General features: G+C 48.3%; 1 protein-coding gene and 1 pseudogene across 3 annotated transcripts; one reads left to right on the top strand and one right to left on the bottom strand.

The window, feature by feature from the left end:
• The first annotated feature begins 457 nt into the window (after positions 1-457).
• Znf7 (zinc finger protein 7) lies at positions 458-15,520 on the top strand. 3 transcript variants are annotated; one of them, XM_048358803.1, is made up of 5 exons: positions 458-530; positions 1,724-1,773; positions 2,150-2,276; positions 9,793-9,906; positions 13,502-15,520. In XM_048358803.1, exons 2-5 carry the CDS (start codon positions 1,747-1,749, stop codon positions 15,271-15,273), a joined length of 2,040 nt encoding a protein of 679 aa, XP_048214760.1. In that variant the 5' UTR covers positions 458-530; positions 1,724-1,746; the 3' UTR covers positions 15,274-15,520. The 3 variants fall into 3 exon arrangements, with proteins under 3 accessions (XP_048214760.1, XP_048214758.1, XP_048214759.1); XM_048358801.1 differs by having other exon boundaries at positions 9,790-9,906; XM_048358802.1 differs by lacking the exon at positions 458-530 and having other exon boundaries at positions 1,024-1,773; positions 9,790-9,906.
• Positions 5,481-5,752, bottom strand: LOC125360793 (annotated as a pseudogene).

Genomic DNA, 15,520 nt, shown 5'->3' with positions numbered 1-15,520 from the left:
CCCCAGCCCACCTCCAGCCCCCGCTAACACTCGGCCCTGAGGCTGGCGGCTCCCCCCGTCCCGGGGAGGCCGGGGTGCCCGAAGGGCTTTCGGCCAACCGGGCGGCTGAGTCCGGACGGGGCGTGCGGGGAACCAGAGACCCGAGATTCAGGGCCAGAGGTCGGCCGGGCCCCGTCCTGGTGACCATCTCCGGGGGCCAGCCCTGGTCGCCAGAGGAGGAGCCGGCGCTCTGCTCCAGACTCGCTCGGCGGGGACCCGGGACTCCCGCCCCCCCCCCGCCCCCGCCCGCCCGCCCCTCCACCCAGGCCCCGCCCTCCCCGCTCGCGCCTCCTCTCCGGCCGCGCGCCCGCCGGTCGGGGAGCCCCGGTCAGGCCCCGCCCCCTGAGTCCTGGAGGCGGGGCTGTGAGCCACCGGGACGCCCCGGCGGGCCAACCCGCGCGGCCGGAAGTCCGCGGGGCGCCGGACGGGGTGGAAGGCCGCGGTCGCTGGCGGCGGGCGTGCGCGGCTGCGGTCCCTAAGCCCGCCCCGGGCAGGTGAGCCGGCGTGGCGGGCGCGGCTGCGGGCTCCGGCGTGGCTGGCGGGCGGGCGGGCGCGGGCTGCGGGCTCCGGGCTCTGTGGCCGAGTGGCCGCCGGTCTGTCCAGGTCTGTCCACGGTCGGCGGACGCGGGGCCGCGCAGCCCTTCCCTGGCCGCCACAGGTTCCGGTGTCCGCTGGAGGGAGGCGAGACGCAGCTGCGGCCCTCCTTCCAGGCCTGGGGAGCCTCCTTCCTGCGCGGTCTCCTCCTCGCTGGCTTTCTGCTCGGGAAGGCCTGGAATTGTTGACAGTGGCAAAGGGGCGGGTCTGGGGTGGGTGTGGTTCTGTTCCTTTTTGTTGTTAGTCGTGGGACTTGAACTCAGGGCTAGCGCTCTATCACCTTGAGCCACAGCTCCACTTCCCATTTTCTGGTGGTTCATTGGAGAGAAGAGTCTCATGGACTTTCCTGTCTGGGCTGGCTTCGAATTGGGCTCTTCAGATCTCAGCCTACTGAGTTGTTAGGATTACAGGTGTGAGCCACCAGCACCTGGCTACCTCCGTTTGTGTTCTGAGGCTGGTGCCATCCTAGTGACCTATCCTGGAGTTTATATACTGGGGAGCAGGAAGGGTTGTTGCACTGATAACCGTTTTCCTGTCATCCTTTCTTCTGGCTCCTGTCTACTGCAGCTTCTAGTCACTCCCTACTGATCTTACTGCCTGTGAGCTACTGGATAACTCAATACCATTTCAGTCTACCTCAGGTCCATTGGACATGTTCTTTATGTTTCCCCATCACCATGACTTTGGCCCAGAGAGAATTTTCGCCATTAAGTGGTATTATAGTTTCCCATACTTCAGCACTGTCATAGTTGTGTGTTTCTGTGATAATCACTTCCCGCCATTACATGCCTCATGGACACAAGGTCCTCATGCATTCACTATTGCCTTTGCACTGCTTAGTATATGGCATGTGGCAGCCACTACGGGTGTTTGTGAAGTGATTCACACATCATACACACTCAGACATAAAGATGAACGAAGCTTCAGGGGACAGATACTCAAGTACCAGGGCTGTTTCAGCCCAGCCCCATATCCCTGTTATGGTATATCAGGTTGGAGGTCAAGTAGCAGGGACACAATACCTGCCTTGACTATTCTAAAATTTAGAGGAGCTACTAGCACCCTGACCTCTGAATCTTTTGTGATTTCCAGCAAGTATCTGAACCAGGACGAATGGATGCCCACCCACCAAGCCTCATGGTAGGAAATCTGGTTGTCTCCATTCCCTCACTTGTCTTATGAAGCATCCCTCACCTCCTGCTTGGGAAATCTGCACTGAACCAGGGCTCAAACTTAGCCTTCGCCCTTACTAGGCTCCTGCTAGGTTCAGGCAGGCCCTTTGCTCTAATCCCCAAGGCAGTGAGCCTACCTATTTACTCTTGAGGGGGGAGAGGGCAGGGGAGAGGAAGGTTCTAAAGTCACCATGGTTGAGTTCTTGATTTCTTAGGATTTTAGATTGAATGATCCAGGTGACTCTTATCCAGTCTTGTGATGCACCTGCCTGACATAGACATGATGCAGTACCATGGAGACTGGAATGCAGAATTCCATGGAGTGGTGGTTTGTATCCTTTCAGGAGGCAGTGACATTTGGCGATGTGGCTGTGCACTTCTCTCGGGAGGAGTGGCAGTGTCTGGACTCTGGCCAGAGAGCCCTCTACAAGGAAGTGATGCTGGAGAACCACAGCAGTGTGGCTGGACTAGGTAAGGCTGCCCTATGTGACTCTTACCCTGCAACATCATTCAGCAGCCACCCTGCAAGGCTTCCCTAAGAAGCAAGGAATGTGGAAGCTAAGGGTTCAGACCTTTGTGGGCTAACTGGGTCTTGAACCTGTGAGAGTGTCAGGCCTCTTATATGGTAACCACTAGGTACCTGGACTTCTGGAAGCTAGAAAAATATGTTTTCCTTAAGTGATTAGTTTGTGGAAGAGGATGAGTATGATTGATGCAGATTGTATGTATAAAAATAGAATAGTGGTGGGGCTGGGAATATGGCATAGTGGTAGAGTGCTTGCCTCGTATACATGAGGCCCTGGGTTCAATTCCTCAGCATCACATATATACAAAAAGCCAGAAGTGGCGCTATGGCCCAAGTGGTAGAGTGCTAGCTTTGAGCAAAAAGCCAGGGACAGTGCTCAGGGACAGGCCCCGAGTTCAAGCCCCAAGACTGGAAAACAAAACAAAACAAAAAAAACACACACAACCAAAAAAAGAAAATAGAATAGTAGCGCTGAGGTGTAGCTCAGTGGCAAAGCACTTGCCTAGCAAGTGTAATGCTCCAGTTTGATCTTCAATACACACACACACACACACACACACACACACACACACACACACACACAAAACACAAGCCAAGTCCCAGTGGCTCATGCTTGTAATCCTACCTACTCAGAAGGCTGATATCTGAGGAGAGAGGATTGTGATTGGAAGTCAGCCCAGGAAGAAAAGTCCTAAAACCAGAAAACTGGAGTGGCACTGTGACTCAAAGTGGTAGAGCACTAGCCTTGAGCAAAAAAGCTGAGACAGCATCCAGACCCAGAGTTTAAGCCTTACAATGGACCAAAAGAGAGGGGGGGGGGGGAAGGAAGAAAAGAAAATAGAATATCGAAACCTGTTGATATGGCTTTAGGAAGAGGGAAGGGAAAGTGATAGGATAAGATTTTTCTTTTTTCTTTTTTTTTTTTTTTTTCCCCAGTCCTGGGGCTTGGACTCAGGGGCTGAGCACTATCCCTGGCTTCCTTTTGCTCAAGGCTAGCACTCTGCCACTTGAGCCACAGCGCCACTTCTGGCCGTTTTCTGTATATGTGGTGCTGGGGAATCGAACCCAGGGCCTCATGTATACAAGGCAAGCTCTCTTGCCACTAGGCCATATCCCCAGTCCCCTTCTGGCCGTTTTCTGTATATGTGGTGCTTAGGAATCGAACCCAGGGCTTCATGTATATGAGGCAAGCACTCTTGCCACTAGGCCGTATTCCCAGCCCCAAGATTTGTCAATAGATTATAAATGTGTGGAAATGTGGCACATTAGTATAACTAATGTATGCTAATTAAAAATGAATAAATACATTATCTTGTCAAAAGTAGAACCCAGGGCTGGGGATATGGCCTAGTGGCAAGAGTGCTTGCCTCGTATACATGAGGCCCTGGGTTCGATTCCCCAGCACCACATATACAGAAAACGGCCAGAAGTGGTGCTGTGGCTCAAGTGGCAGAGTGCTAGCCTCGGGCAAAAAGAAGCCAGGGACAGTGCTCAGGCCCTGAGTCCAAGCCCCAGGACTGGCCAAAAAAAAAAAAGTAGAACCCAAACTTGAAGTAGCATAGACAAAGGAAGAAATTATTGGCTTGACGAATTGGAGGAAATGGATCTACTATCCAGAACCAGAGTGGCATTTATGCCAAGGGTATCTTCACACATCTGTCCTATCAGTCTTCCTCTCCTATCCTTGCCAGTACACCTCTTGTCCCTTTTGTATTTGTGGCCTTGCAACATATGCCCTGTTGCTGGATTTCAACTTTATAGAAGGCAATGTGCATGTTACTCAGTACTAAACCTACTCTTTGTTGGTCCCATGTTATTTCCAGCACCGCACATAGAGAGAGACTACCTGGGTGATGGACCAGGAATGGGCTAGGTAAGAGGTAGTTGGTCAGCCACATTTAAAAAAATGTTGTTGAGGGCTGGGGATATGGCCTAGTGGCAAGAGTGCCTGCCTCATATACATGAGGCCCTGGGTTTGATTCCCCAGCACCACATATACAGAAAATGGCCAGAAGTAGCACTGTGGCTCAAGTGGCAGAGTGCTAGCCTTGAGCAAAAAGAAGCCAGGGACAGTGCTCAGGCCCTGAGTCCAAGCCCCAGGACTGGCCAAAAAAAAAAAAAAAATGTTGTTGAGGGGCTTGGAATGTGGCTTATTGGTAGAGTGCTTGCCTAGCATGTGTGAAACCCTGGGTTCAATTCCTCAGCACCACATAAACAGAAATAGCTGGAGGTGGCACTGTGGCTCAAGTGGTAGAGTGCTAGACTTGAGCAAAAAGCTCAGGAACAGTGTTCAGGCCGAGTTCAAGCCCCAGGACTGGCAAAAAGAAAATGTTGTTATTATAAAGGTAATATATAAAACTGGGCGCTAATGGCTCATGCTTGTAATCCTAGCTACTCAGGAGGCTGAGATCTGAGGATGGCAATTCAAAGCCAGCTGGGACAGGAAAGTCCCTGAGAGACTCTCTCTCTCTTTTTTTTTTTTTGTCTTTTCTTTTTTTTGGTAATGGGGATTGAACCCAGGACATTGCACTTGCTAGGCAAGCGCTTTGCCACTGAGCTACACCCCAACCCTCCCTGAGACTCTTATCTCCAGTTAACTACCAGAAAGTGCCAGGGGCCTGGAATATGGCCTAGTGGTAAAGTGCTCGCCTCATATACATGAAGCCCTGGGTTCGATTCCCCAGCACCACATATATAGAAAAAAGCCAGAAGTGGTGCTGTGGTTCAAGAGGTAGACTGCTAGCCTTGAGCAAAAAGAAACCAGGGACAGTGCTCAGGTCCTGAGTCCACACCCCAGGACTGGCAACAAAAACAAAACAAATAGGGCTGGGGATATGGCCTAGTGGCAAGAGTGCTTGCCTCGTATACATGAGGCCCTGGGTTCGGTTCCCCAGCACCACATATACAGAAAATGGCCAGAAGTGGCGCTGTGGCTCAAGTGGCAGAGTGCTAGCCTTGAGCAAGAAGAAGCCAGGGACAGTGCTCAGGTCCTGAGTCTAAGCCCCAGGACTGGCCAAAAAAAAAACAAATAAACAAAAACAGAAAGTGCCAGAAAGTGGCACTATGGTTCAAAGTGATAGAGTGCTAACTTTTTTTTTCTTTAATCCAAAACGTGTATATTGGGATGGTTTCCCACTCATCCTGGTTCACTGTGCTTTTAGTGCTGCTTCCTTCTGAAGGAACATCCTTCTGTAAGCCTTTCTTTCCCGCCTGTAGGCTAGCAGAGGACAGTGGAGCAACCAACACACCAAACTACTGTCTGTGCATGGCTAAAGACCGTGGTGATTTTATAGAATCCTGGGCATTTCACATCCATGAAGTAGGAATTGAGGCTCTGCACCAGGCACTTGTGTTTCCTCTTCTCCTCTTCAGGAGAGGGATGGAGAAGATCCTTTGCGAGAGGCGTGTTCTCGGGAGGAGGTCATCATCACCAGAAACTAGAGTGCTAACCTTGAGTGCAAAAGCTCAGGGACAGGGCCCAGGCCCTGAGTTCAAGCCCCACAACTGACAAAAAAAAAAAAAAACCCAAACAAAAAACAGTTATTTTGGAGAGTTTACAGATACATCAGTCAGATAAAGAGTATATTTCTTTTTGGGCAATGTCACCCTTTCTCTTCCCTTACCCTTTCTCACATTCTTCCCAATACCAGGCCAGGCCTGCACCCCTTCATCCTGTTCAGTCTGGGGAAGCCAAGCTTTCTAGATGTTTTGCCAGTGGCATAATGTACAGCAAGGGTTAGGGGTGCAGGCCAGTGGCAGAATGTTCACCTACCATAAGACTGTGGTTTCAATCCCTCGCACTGAGTTTCACAAGAATCTGTTGGGGTGTGAGTCACTCTTCCTCTCTCCCTCTCTCTCTCTCTCTTTTTTTTGTGGTCAGTCCTGGGCCTTGAACTCAGGGCTTGAGTACTGTCCCTGGCTTCCTTTTGCTCAAGGCTAGCACTCTGCCACTTGAGCCACAGCACCAATTCTGGCCGTTTTCTATATATGTGGTGCTGGGGAATCGAACCCAGGGCTTAATGTATACGAGGCAAGCGCTCTTACCACTAGGCCATCTTCCCAGACCCTCTCCCTCTCTTTTTTTCTCTCTCCCTCTCCCTCTTATCTCTTTCCCTCTCCCTCTCCCCCTTCCTCTCCTTTTCTCCCTCCTCCTCTTCCTCTCTCTCTCTCCTTCTCTCTTCCCCCTTTTCCTCTCTCCCTTCCCTCCCTCCCTCTGTCCCTTTCTCCATTTCCCTCCCTCCCTCCCTCTTCCTCTGCTTAATGCTCACTGCCAGCATTCTACCAACTCTAGCCCAGCATTTTTCTGGTTAATTTGAAATGAAGTTGGACTTTTCTTCATGGGCTGGCTTTGAACTGTGATCCTTGTGGTTAGCCTTCTGTTTGTTTGTTTGTTTGTTTTTTGGCCAGTCCTGGGCCTTGGACTCAGGGCCTGAGCACTGTCCCTGGCTTCTTCCCGCTCAAGGCTAGCACTCTGCCACTTGAGCCACAGCGCCGCTTCTGGCCGTTTTCTGTATATGTGGTGCTGGGGAATCGAACCTAGGGCCTCGTGTATCCGAGGCAGGCACTCTTGCCACTAGGCTATATCCCCAGCCCGAGGTTAGCCTTCTGAACTAGAATTACAGGAGTAAGCTTCTGGTACCTGGCAGGATCATCTTCAAGAAGATATTTCAAAGCAGACAAATCTAGCTTATGCTTCTGTGTGTTCTGGTGCTTTATCTGCTGTAGTGATGTGCCACAGACATTACAATGCTGAATGGTTGCTGACATCGTTTCTAGGTGTAAAGTTTAGAGGTGGGAAAGCATTTTATAAAAAGGCTTCTTTAAGGCTTCGTCCTTAAGCCTCTTACTTCCAGTGAACCACCAGAAAACCAGAAGTGTCACTATGGCTCAAAATAGTAGAGTGCTAGCCTTAAGCAAGAAAACTCAGGGACAATGCCCAGGCCCCAAGGGGGCTTTTTTGGCCCATGAGGGGCCAAAAAAAAAAAAAAAGATAAGCTTGTAATGCATCAGATATTATGTCGTCAGGTTTTGTGCATTGTATCTTAACTCCTTTTCTCAAGTTTGTTAACTACTTAGGTTTTTTTATTTTATGGTGTTGGGGATAGATTCCAGGGCCCAGCATGTAGTCTACCACTGACTCACATTCCCTGTGCAGTCAAGATGTCATGGGATTTTTTTGTTTTTTTGTCTGTGGGTTATGTTTTTGAGGTTTTCTTTCTTTTTGCCAGTCCTGGGGCTTGAACTCTGGGCCTGGATGCTGTCTCTGAGCGTCTTTTGCTCAAAGTAGGCATTCAACCACTTGAGCCATAGCACTATTTCTGGTTTCCTGGTTGGAGATAAGGGTCTCACAGAGTTACCTGGCCTGGCTGGCTTTGAACCAGGATCCTCAGATCTCATTCTCCTAAGTAGCTAGGATTACAGATATGAGCCACTGGTGCCTGCCTTGACCTCTTTTTGCTTAAGACTAGTGCTCTAGGGCTGGGAATATGGCCTAGTGGCAAGAGTGCTTGACTCGTATACATGAAGCCCTGGGTTCAATTCCCCAGTACCACATATATAGAAAATGGCCAGAAGTGGCGCTGTGGCTCAAGTGGCAGAGTGCTAGCCTTGAGCAAAGAGAAGCCAGGGACAGTGCTCAGGCCCTGAGTCCAAAGCCTAGGACTGGCAAAAAAAAAAAAAAAAAAAGACTAGTGCTCTACCACTTGAGCCACTGCTCCACTTTCAGCCTTTTCCATAATTAATTAGAGATGATAGTCTCACAGACTTTACTGCCTGGGCTGCATTCAAGCTTTGATGCTCAGATCTTAGCCTCCTGAGTAGCTAGGATTATAGGCATGAGTCACCATTGCCCAACACACCTTTGAGGTTTTACTTAAGAGTTTTTCCCTACTTGGAGTTCACTGAGATGACCTGCATTTTTTCTATGGATTTGATACTTTTTCTCATTTAAAAGTTATCTTGGGGGTGGGGCTGGAAATATGGCCTAGTGGTAGAGTGCTTGCCTCATATTCATGAAGCCCTGGGTTTGATTCCTCAGCACCACATATATAGAAAAAGCCAGAATTGGTGCTGTGGCTCAGGTGGTAGAGTGCTAGCTCAGGCCCTGAGTTCAAGCCCCAGGACTGGCAAAAAAAAAAAAAATTGTGGTTCCACATTTGTTTTGAAGTAAAGTAAAAATCCTGTTTCATTTTTGTGTAAACACTGAGCCATTTCCCCAGTACTGTCTATAAAACAGTTCCTTTATGTGTTGACACTTTTAATATATGAAGGGGTATTTCTGAACTCTGTGCTCTTAATGAACCAGTGGTCCAGCTCTCTTTTTGTTTGAGAAGGGTGTGTGTGTGTGTGTGTGTGTGTGTGTGTGTGTGTATGTATCTGTGTATCTGTGTGTTTGTGTTTGTGCATTCATGTACAGGCGCAGGTCCTGAGGGTTGAACTTAGGGCCTAGGCACTGTCCTTGAGGCTGGCTTTGAATTGCGATCCTCAGATCTCAGCCTTCTGAGAAACTAGGATTACAGGCATGAGCTGCTGGTGCCCAGTAGGAAAAGTTGACTTTACACACAGATTTAGCTGCATTCTACAAATTTTGGCTCTTAACAAAAATGATTGCCCCTTAGTAATTCATTCCTTAATTTCGAAGTAGCTAATCATTTCTAAACAATCTTTTGATAGTTCATTTGTTCTGAACTCCATTGGGTTGGACACATATTCTTTGGTAGGTCCATGACTCCCTTTCATTGCCCAGTCCAAGGATGTTTCTCTGTTCTGTCCATGCTTCAAGAGAATGTTTTCCTATGGCAGTGCCCTGCCTACATGTAAGGGCTTGAGCTTCTTACTGTAAATTTTATGACCTTTTACCTGCCTCCCTCATGGCAGGGAGCCCGAGGGAAGCTTCAAATTCCAGGACTTTGCTGACCCTGGATTGACTAACCTTTTATTGACTGGCAGTAAAGGTGGTTTGCAGCCATTAGGTAGCATGGGTTTACATTCTTCCAGATGGTATTTTGCACAGGTACTTGAGGCTAGGAGGTCATGTGTGAAGATTGGGCCTTATGGCCTCCTGATTGGAAATCGACTGTATTTGCTCATATATTACCTTGTTTTTTAACCACCTCCGTCTCTTAGGGCATTTCTGCCCTCTGAACTGAAAAATAGTACTGGGTCTGTTGACTGTGAGGCTGGTTTGGGCTTGGGCTTCATCTTCTTTACCTCTTCCTTCATAGAAGCATCCTGTTCTTTGCAGCCTCTTATGACATGGTCTCATTGATATTATGGGAGTTAGGGTGCCCCTAGTGGTCCAGCCTCAGGAGCTAGATGGATCTGGACAAAGGGGATACCATATGTTCTGATCCTCACCCCCCTGAAAAGGCCGCCCTACCTGTGTCCTTCATGCCTGGAAACCAGGGGAAGCTGAATCCTAGCCATGCTTCAGCATCTCTTTTTCTGCTGCTGTCTCAGCAGGATTCCTGGTCCTCAAACCTGAGCTGATTTCCCGACTGGAGAAGGGGCAGGAGCCATGGGTCCTCGATTTACAGGGAACAGAAGGAACAGAAGCATCATGGACTTCTCAGACAGGTATGGCTTAGGTACTGTTGCAAAGATGCGTTAGGTAAGAAGGTGCCATAGGTAGGGTCTCAAAGTGGTATGAAGCCGGGTTGAATCCATAGTGGCCATGCTTGGCTGTAGTTAGAAATGAACACAGACACATCTGGTGCTATGAAGCCACAAAGAAGCAAGGACCCAAAACACATGCATTCAGTAAGACAGTTTGTTTTGAAATAGTAGCATATTTTGTCCAGTTTCCAATTTTACTAATATTCTTGTTAAGCAAAGGCACAAATTAATTTGTAGATCCAAGTGAAACTTGACTCTCAAGTGCTTTTTCTCAGGTAAACATGCTCCCTAGGGCAATTCCCCTTCCTGCACTTTCCTCTGGAACTATCTGGCTTCTGGGTGCCCCAAGCTCCGCATGTTGGCTCCCAAGGTAGATCTGCCAAAACATAGTACTGTTCCTGGATCCATGACAGGTGATACTTCAGGTAGGAGGTCTCAAAAGGGAGGTGGGGCCTGGTGCTGGTGGCTCATGCCTGTAATCCTAATTACTCAGGAGGCTTAAATCTGAGTATTGTGGTTCTAAGCTACCCCGGGCAAGAAAGTCCATGAGACGCATCTCCAATTAAGTACCAGAAGAACCAAAAGTAGAGCTGTGGCTGGTAAAGTTCTAGCCTTAAGCCCAAAAGCTCAGGAACAGTGCTCATTCCCTGAGTTCAATTACTAGCACCAGCACAAAACAAAGGAAGAAAAAAATGTGAGGTCTATCTACCCTTTGTATACTAAAATTTTGTCACAAAGCTGGGTGCTAGTGGCTCATGCTTGTAATTCTAGCTACTGAGGAGGCTAAGATCTGAGGACTGCAATTCCAAGCCAGCCCGAGCTGGAAAGTTCATGAGACTCTTACCTACAGTTAACCACCAGTAAACCAGAAGTGGAGCTGTGGCTCTAAGTGGTAGAATGCTAGCCTTGAGCAGAAAAGCTTAGGGACAGTGCCCATGACTTGAGTATAAGCCTTATGACAGACAGAGAAAGAAAAAAAAAAAAAGGATTTGAGATACAACTAGACCAAAAGTTTATAGTAGTAAAGCAAAACAAAGGAAAGATAAAGACTACACAACACAAACATGAGTGTGGGCATACCTGATAACAGATGCAGTGAATGTTTAATATGGATATTTATGGTGAAAAGGTCTGGCCCAAATTTACCTTAAGAAAGTGTTCCCTCACTTTCCCCTCTTTGTGTGTGTGTGTGTGTGTGTGTGTGTGTGTGTGTGTCAGTGTGTGTTTTTTTGTATTGGTGCTTGAACTCAGGGCCTGGGTACTATCCCTGAGCTTTTTTAAAGTTCAAGACTAGAGCTTTACAACTTGAGCCACAGTTCTATTTCTGGCTTTTGGTGGTTAATTAGAGATAAGGGTCTCATGAACTTTCCTGTCCAGGCTGGCTTCCAACCCTGATCTTCAGATCTCAGCCTCTTGAGTAGCTAGGATTACAGGTGTGAGTCACTGGTGCCTGATTAAGTGCTCTGTCTTGATTTGACACCTAATACATTTTGTAAGTTTTGTTGTTACACTGTTTTTTCAATTGGTCCAGAGAACTTAAGGTTACCTTGCTTATTAAACTTGGGTTATTGTTGTTTGGACATCCCTTCAAGCATAGATATAGATTCTGTCACATGCTCCACCAAGAAAGGTGTCCATCCCTATCGGGATCTGATGGATCCCTTTCTCCCCGATCTCCCGGGGAAAATGCTTGAACCCCAAAATCTATGAAAGAGCACTCGGCCTTGCCTTCTGCTGGCAGAAGGCCAAGGCATACTCTCGTGGACTTGGGCTAAGTTGAGGAAAGGTTGCTGAAGCCTCCCCTCCCCCCAGTCCCCTCACATGTTACCAGGAGTGCGGGGGCGGGGGGGGGGGGGAGAGGGGGAAGAAAGCATCAGGGAAACGCTGCAATAGTGGGATGAGTCTCAGCCCCCAGAGGGCGGGTCAGAGAAATTTATTACGATGACAAAGGCGGAAGGGGAAGGACTTGGGGTGACTGACTGATTGGCTGACTGGGCTGCCCCTCAAGTGATGTCCTGGAACTTCCTTTGTGGGCTGGACAACCCTATCATGGTGGCATGCACGTGTTCGCCTCCCGAGGGGCGGGGGGGGGGGGCTTCTTTTCCGGTTGAGGCTGGAAGGTGGGAGGGCCTCCCTCCCACACTGTCCCAGGGCTGGGGGAAGGGCAGCGTCTCGCTCTTGGCACCCTTCCTCCACCAAGCCCAAAACAGTCCCCAACACATCCCCAAGATAAGTTTTCTCCCTTAAATATGTTTTATGTTGAGAGGAGGATTCATTTCCCAAGATACGTTGTTGTTGTTGTTGTTGTCGTGGGAGCTTGAACTCTGGGCCTGGGTGCTTTCCCTGAGCTCTTCAGCTCAAGGTTAGTGTTCTACCACTTTGAGTCATAGCGCAACTTCCAGTTTTCTGGTGGTTAATGGAGATGAGAGTCTCACGGACTTTCCTGCCTGGGCTGGCTTTGAACTGCAATCCTCAGATCTCAGCCTCCTGAATAGCTAGGATCACAGACATGACATGACACCTGTGCCTAGCTAGTTTGTTTCTTTAATATGTCCTTGCTCACTAGCTCAGAGCACACTAGTTATTTGGGTAAGCAGACATGGTCAAAGGGTCAAACTATTTATTAAGACAGTGTTATCCCTATATTTCTGCTGTTATTTCCCATATTTCATTTTTTCTTATCTACCCTGCCTCAGCACCACAATCCAAGTGACTAAAAACAGCAAATGAGCTAGTTTAGCGGTGCTTACTTATAATTCTAGCACTTTGGAGGCTGAGGAAAGAGGATTTCAAGTGCAAGGTCACCTTGGGCTATGTATCAAAACCCTGTCCCAGCCATTATTATCACCAGCTCTATTAACAACAACAACAACAAAGTAAAGGAACAGAAAAACACCTCTTTTGTTTTGTTTTGCTTTTTGCCAGTCCTGGGCCATGAACTCAGGGCCTGAGCACTGTCCCTGGCTTCTTTGCTCAAGGCTACCACCCTACCACTTGAGCCACAGCACCACTTCCAGCTTTTTCTATATATGTGGTGCTGAGGATTCGAACCCAAGGCTTCATGTATACGAGACAACACTCTTGCCACTAGGCCATATACCCAGCCCCAAAAAACACCTCTTATCTATAGTGCCAGAAGTCTTCAGGGTCAAGGTCTATTTGAAGGCCAGCCTGGGCTACATAGCTCATGCCTGTATTCCTAGCTACTCAGGAGGCTGAAATCTTATGATTGCAGTTCCAAGCCAGCCCAGGCAGGAAAGTCAGTGAGATTCTTATCTCCGTTAACTACCAGAAAGCCAGTAGTGGAGCTGTGGCTCAAGTGGTAAAGTGCTAGCATAGAACAACAAAGCTCAGGGACAGCTCTGAGGCCCTGAGTTCAAGCCCCAAGGAAAATAAATTATAATGCCTTCCCCTGGTATTTCTTTGTACCACATTTCTACTTGGACTGTGTCACAGTGCTCAATTCAACCCTGTCCTAGAAGTACTAACCCAATACTTGTAGTCTTTGCCCTTTCTCTGAGCTCAAGACATAAGAACTGTTTTTATTTTGTTTCAGACTATACCATTAGGATTGACCATGAGCAGGCCTGTGAAGACATGAGCATTCTCAAACCACAAGGTCCTAGCTGTGGAGACACTTGCAGTTCTGAGGTCTGGTTAGGAAGTCATCCATGCAGTCATAGGCTGAGAGTGAAGGGCTTCCTCTCTCAGAGGCACTGTTTATGTAGGGAGACTGTGGCTTCAAAGACCCTCCGGAAGGATGCTGCTCAGGAACTCCAGGAGCTGGGGGCCAATGTCTTGACTTATCAGCTTGATGAACATCAGAGAAATAGTATGGAAGGGACACCACAGAGATGTGAAGTGTGCGGCAGATGTTTCAGACCTACTTCTTTCCTGGCTCCACAGTGGGAAATAGACATGCAGGAGAAACCTAACAGATGTCAAGAATGCTACAGGAAATTATCTGACTGCCTACAGAGTAAACCGTCAAGTAACTGTGGTGGGGAGAAGCCCTATGAATGTGAGAATTGTGGGAAAGTCTTCAGGCTGTGCTCACAGCTCAGTCAGCATCAGAGAATACACACTGGAGAGAGACCATTTAAATGTGTTGAGTGTGGAAAAGCCTTCCGCCTAAGCTCAAAACTTATTCAGCATCAAAGAATTCATACTGGAGAGAAGCCCTACAGATGTGAGGAATGTGGGAAAGCCTTTGGGCAGAGTTCAAGCCTTATCCATCATCAGAGAATCCATACTGGAGAGAAGCCCTACAGTTGTCGAGACTGTGGGAAAGCCTTCAGCCAGCAATCACAGCTGGTCCGACACCAGAGGATTCACACTGGAGAGAGACCCTACCCATGCCAAGAGTGTGGCAAAGCCTTTAGCCAGAGCTCAACTCTCACCCAGCATCAGAGGATGCATGCTGGAGAGAAATCTCAAATAACAAGAGCTTCAGAAAGTCCAGGCTTTCTTGCATGTCAGAGAAGTCATGCTGTGGAGAAGCCATTCAAGTGTGAGGAGTGTGGGAAAGCTTTCAGGTGGATCTCTCGCCTGAGTCAGCATCAACTGATTCACACTGGAGAGAAACCTTATAAATGCAACAAGTGCACAAAAGCTTTTGGTTGTAGCTCAAGGCTCATTCGCCATCAGAGAACTCACACTGGAGAAAAACCATTTAAGTGTGATGAGTGTGGGAAAGGCTTTGTCCAGGGCTCACACCTTATTCAACATCAGCGAATTCACACTGGAGAGAAACCTTATGTGTGCAGTGACTGTGGGAAAGCCTTCAGCCAGAGCTCCAGCCTCATTTACCATCAAAGGATCCATAAAGGAGAGAAGCCATATGAATGTCTCCAGTGTGGAAAAGCTTTCAGTATGAGCACACAGCTCACTATCCACCAGAGGGTCCACACAGGGGAGAGGCCTTACAAATGTGGTGAATGTGGGAAAGCCTTCAGTCAGAACTCAACCCTTTTCCAGCACCAGATAATTCATGCTGGAGTGAAGCCCTATGAGTGTAGTGAATGTGGAAAGGCATTTAGCCGAAGCTCATACCTCATTGAACACCAGAGAATTCACACTAGAGCCCAGTGGTTCTGTGAATTTGGAAACATTCTGGAAGGTTCCACCTTTGTGAGCCGTAAAAAAGTCAACACTGTGAAGAAACTGCATCAATGTGATGACTGTGAGAAAATCTTCAGGTGGCGTTCACATCTCATTATACATCAGAGAATTCACACCGGAGAGAAGCCTTACAAATGTAATGACTGTGGCAAAGCTTTCAATCGGAGCTCAAGGCTTACTCAGCACCAGAAAATTCACATGGAATGAACCATTCACCTGAATCCATATAAATTTGCAGCCTTAACATTTTATATGACATCATTTGTACTTATAAGAACTAAGAATGGCTGGGCACCAGTGACATGTCTATAATCCTAGCTACTCAGGAGGCTGAGATCTGAGGATTGCAGTTCAAAGCCAGCTTGGGCAGGAAAAGCTATGAGACTCTAATTGACCACCAAAGAGTCATGAGTGGAGCTGTGGATCAAGTGGTAGAGTGCTAGGCTTCAGCAAA

The sequence above is a fragment of the Perognathus longimembris genome, chromosome 12 (genome assembly GCF_023159225.1).
Source record: "Perognathus longimembris pacificus isolate PPM17 chromosome 12, ASM2315922v1, whole genome shotgun sequence".
NCBI classification, from domain to species: Eukaryota; Metazoa; Chordata; class Mammalia; order Rodentia; family Heteromyidae; genus Perognathus; species Perognathus longimembris.
The sequence above is the reverse complement of the archived record's forward strand: the minus strand, read 5'-3'. Positions and strand labels throughout refer to the sequence as shown.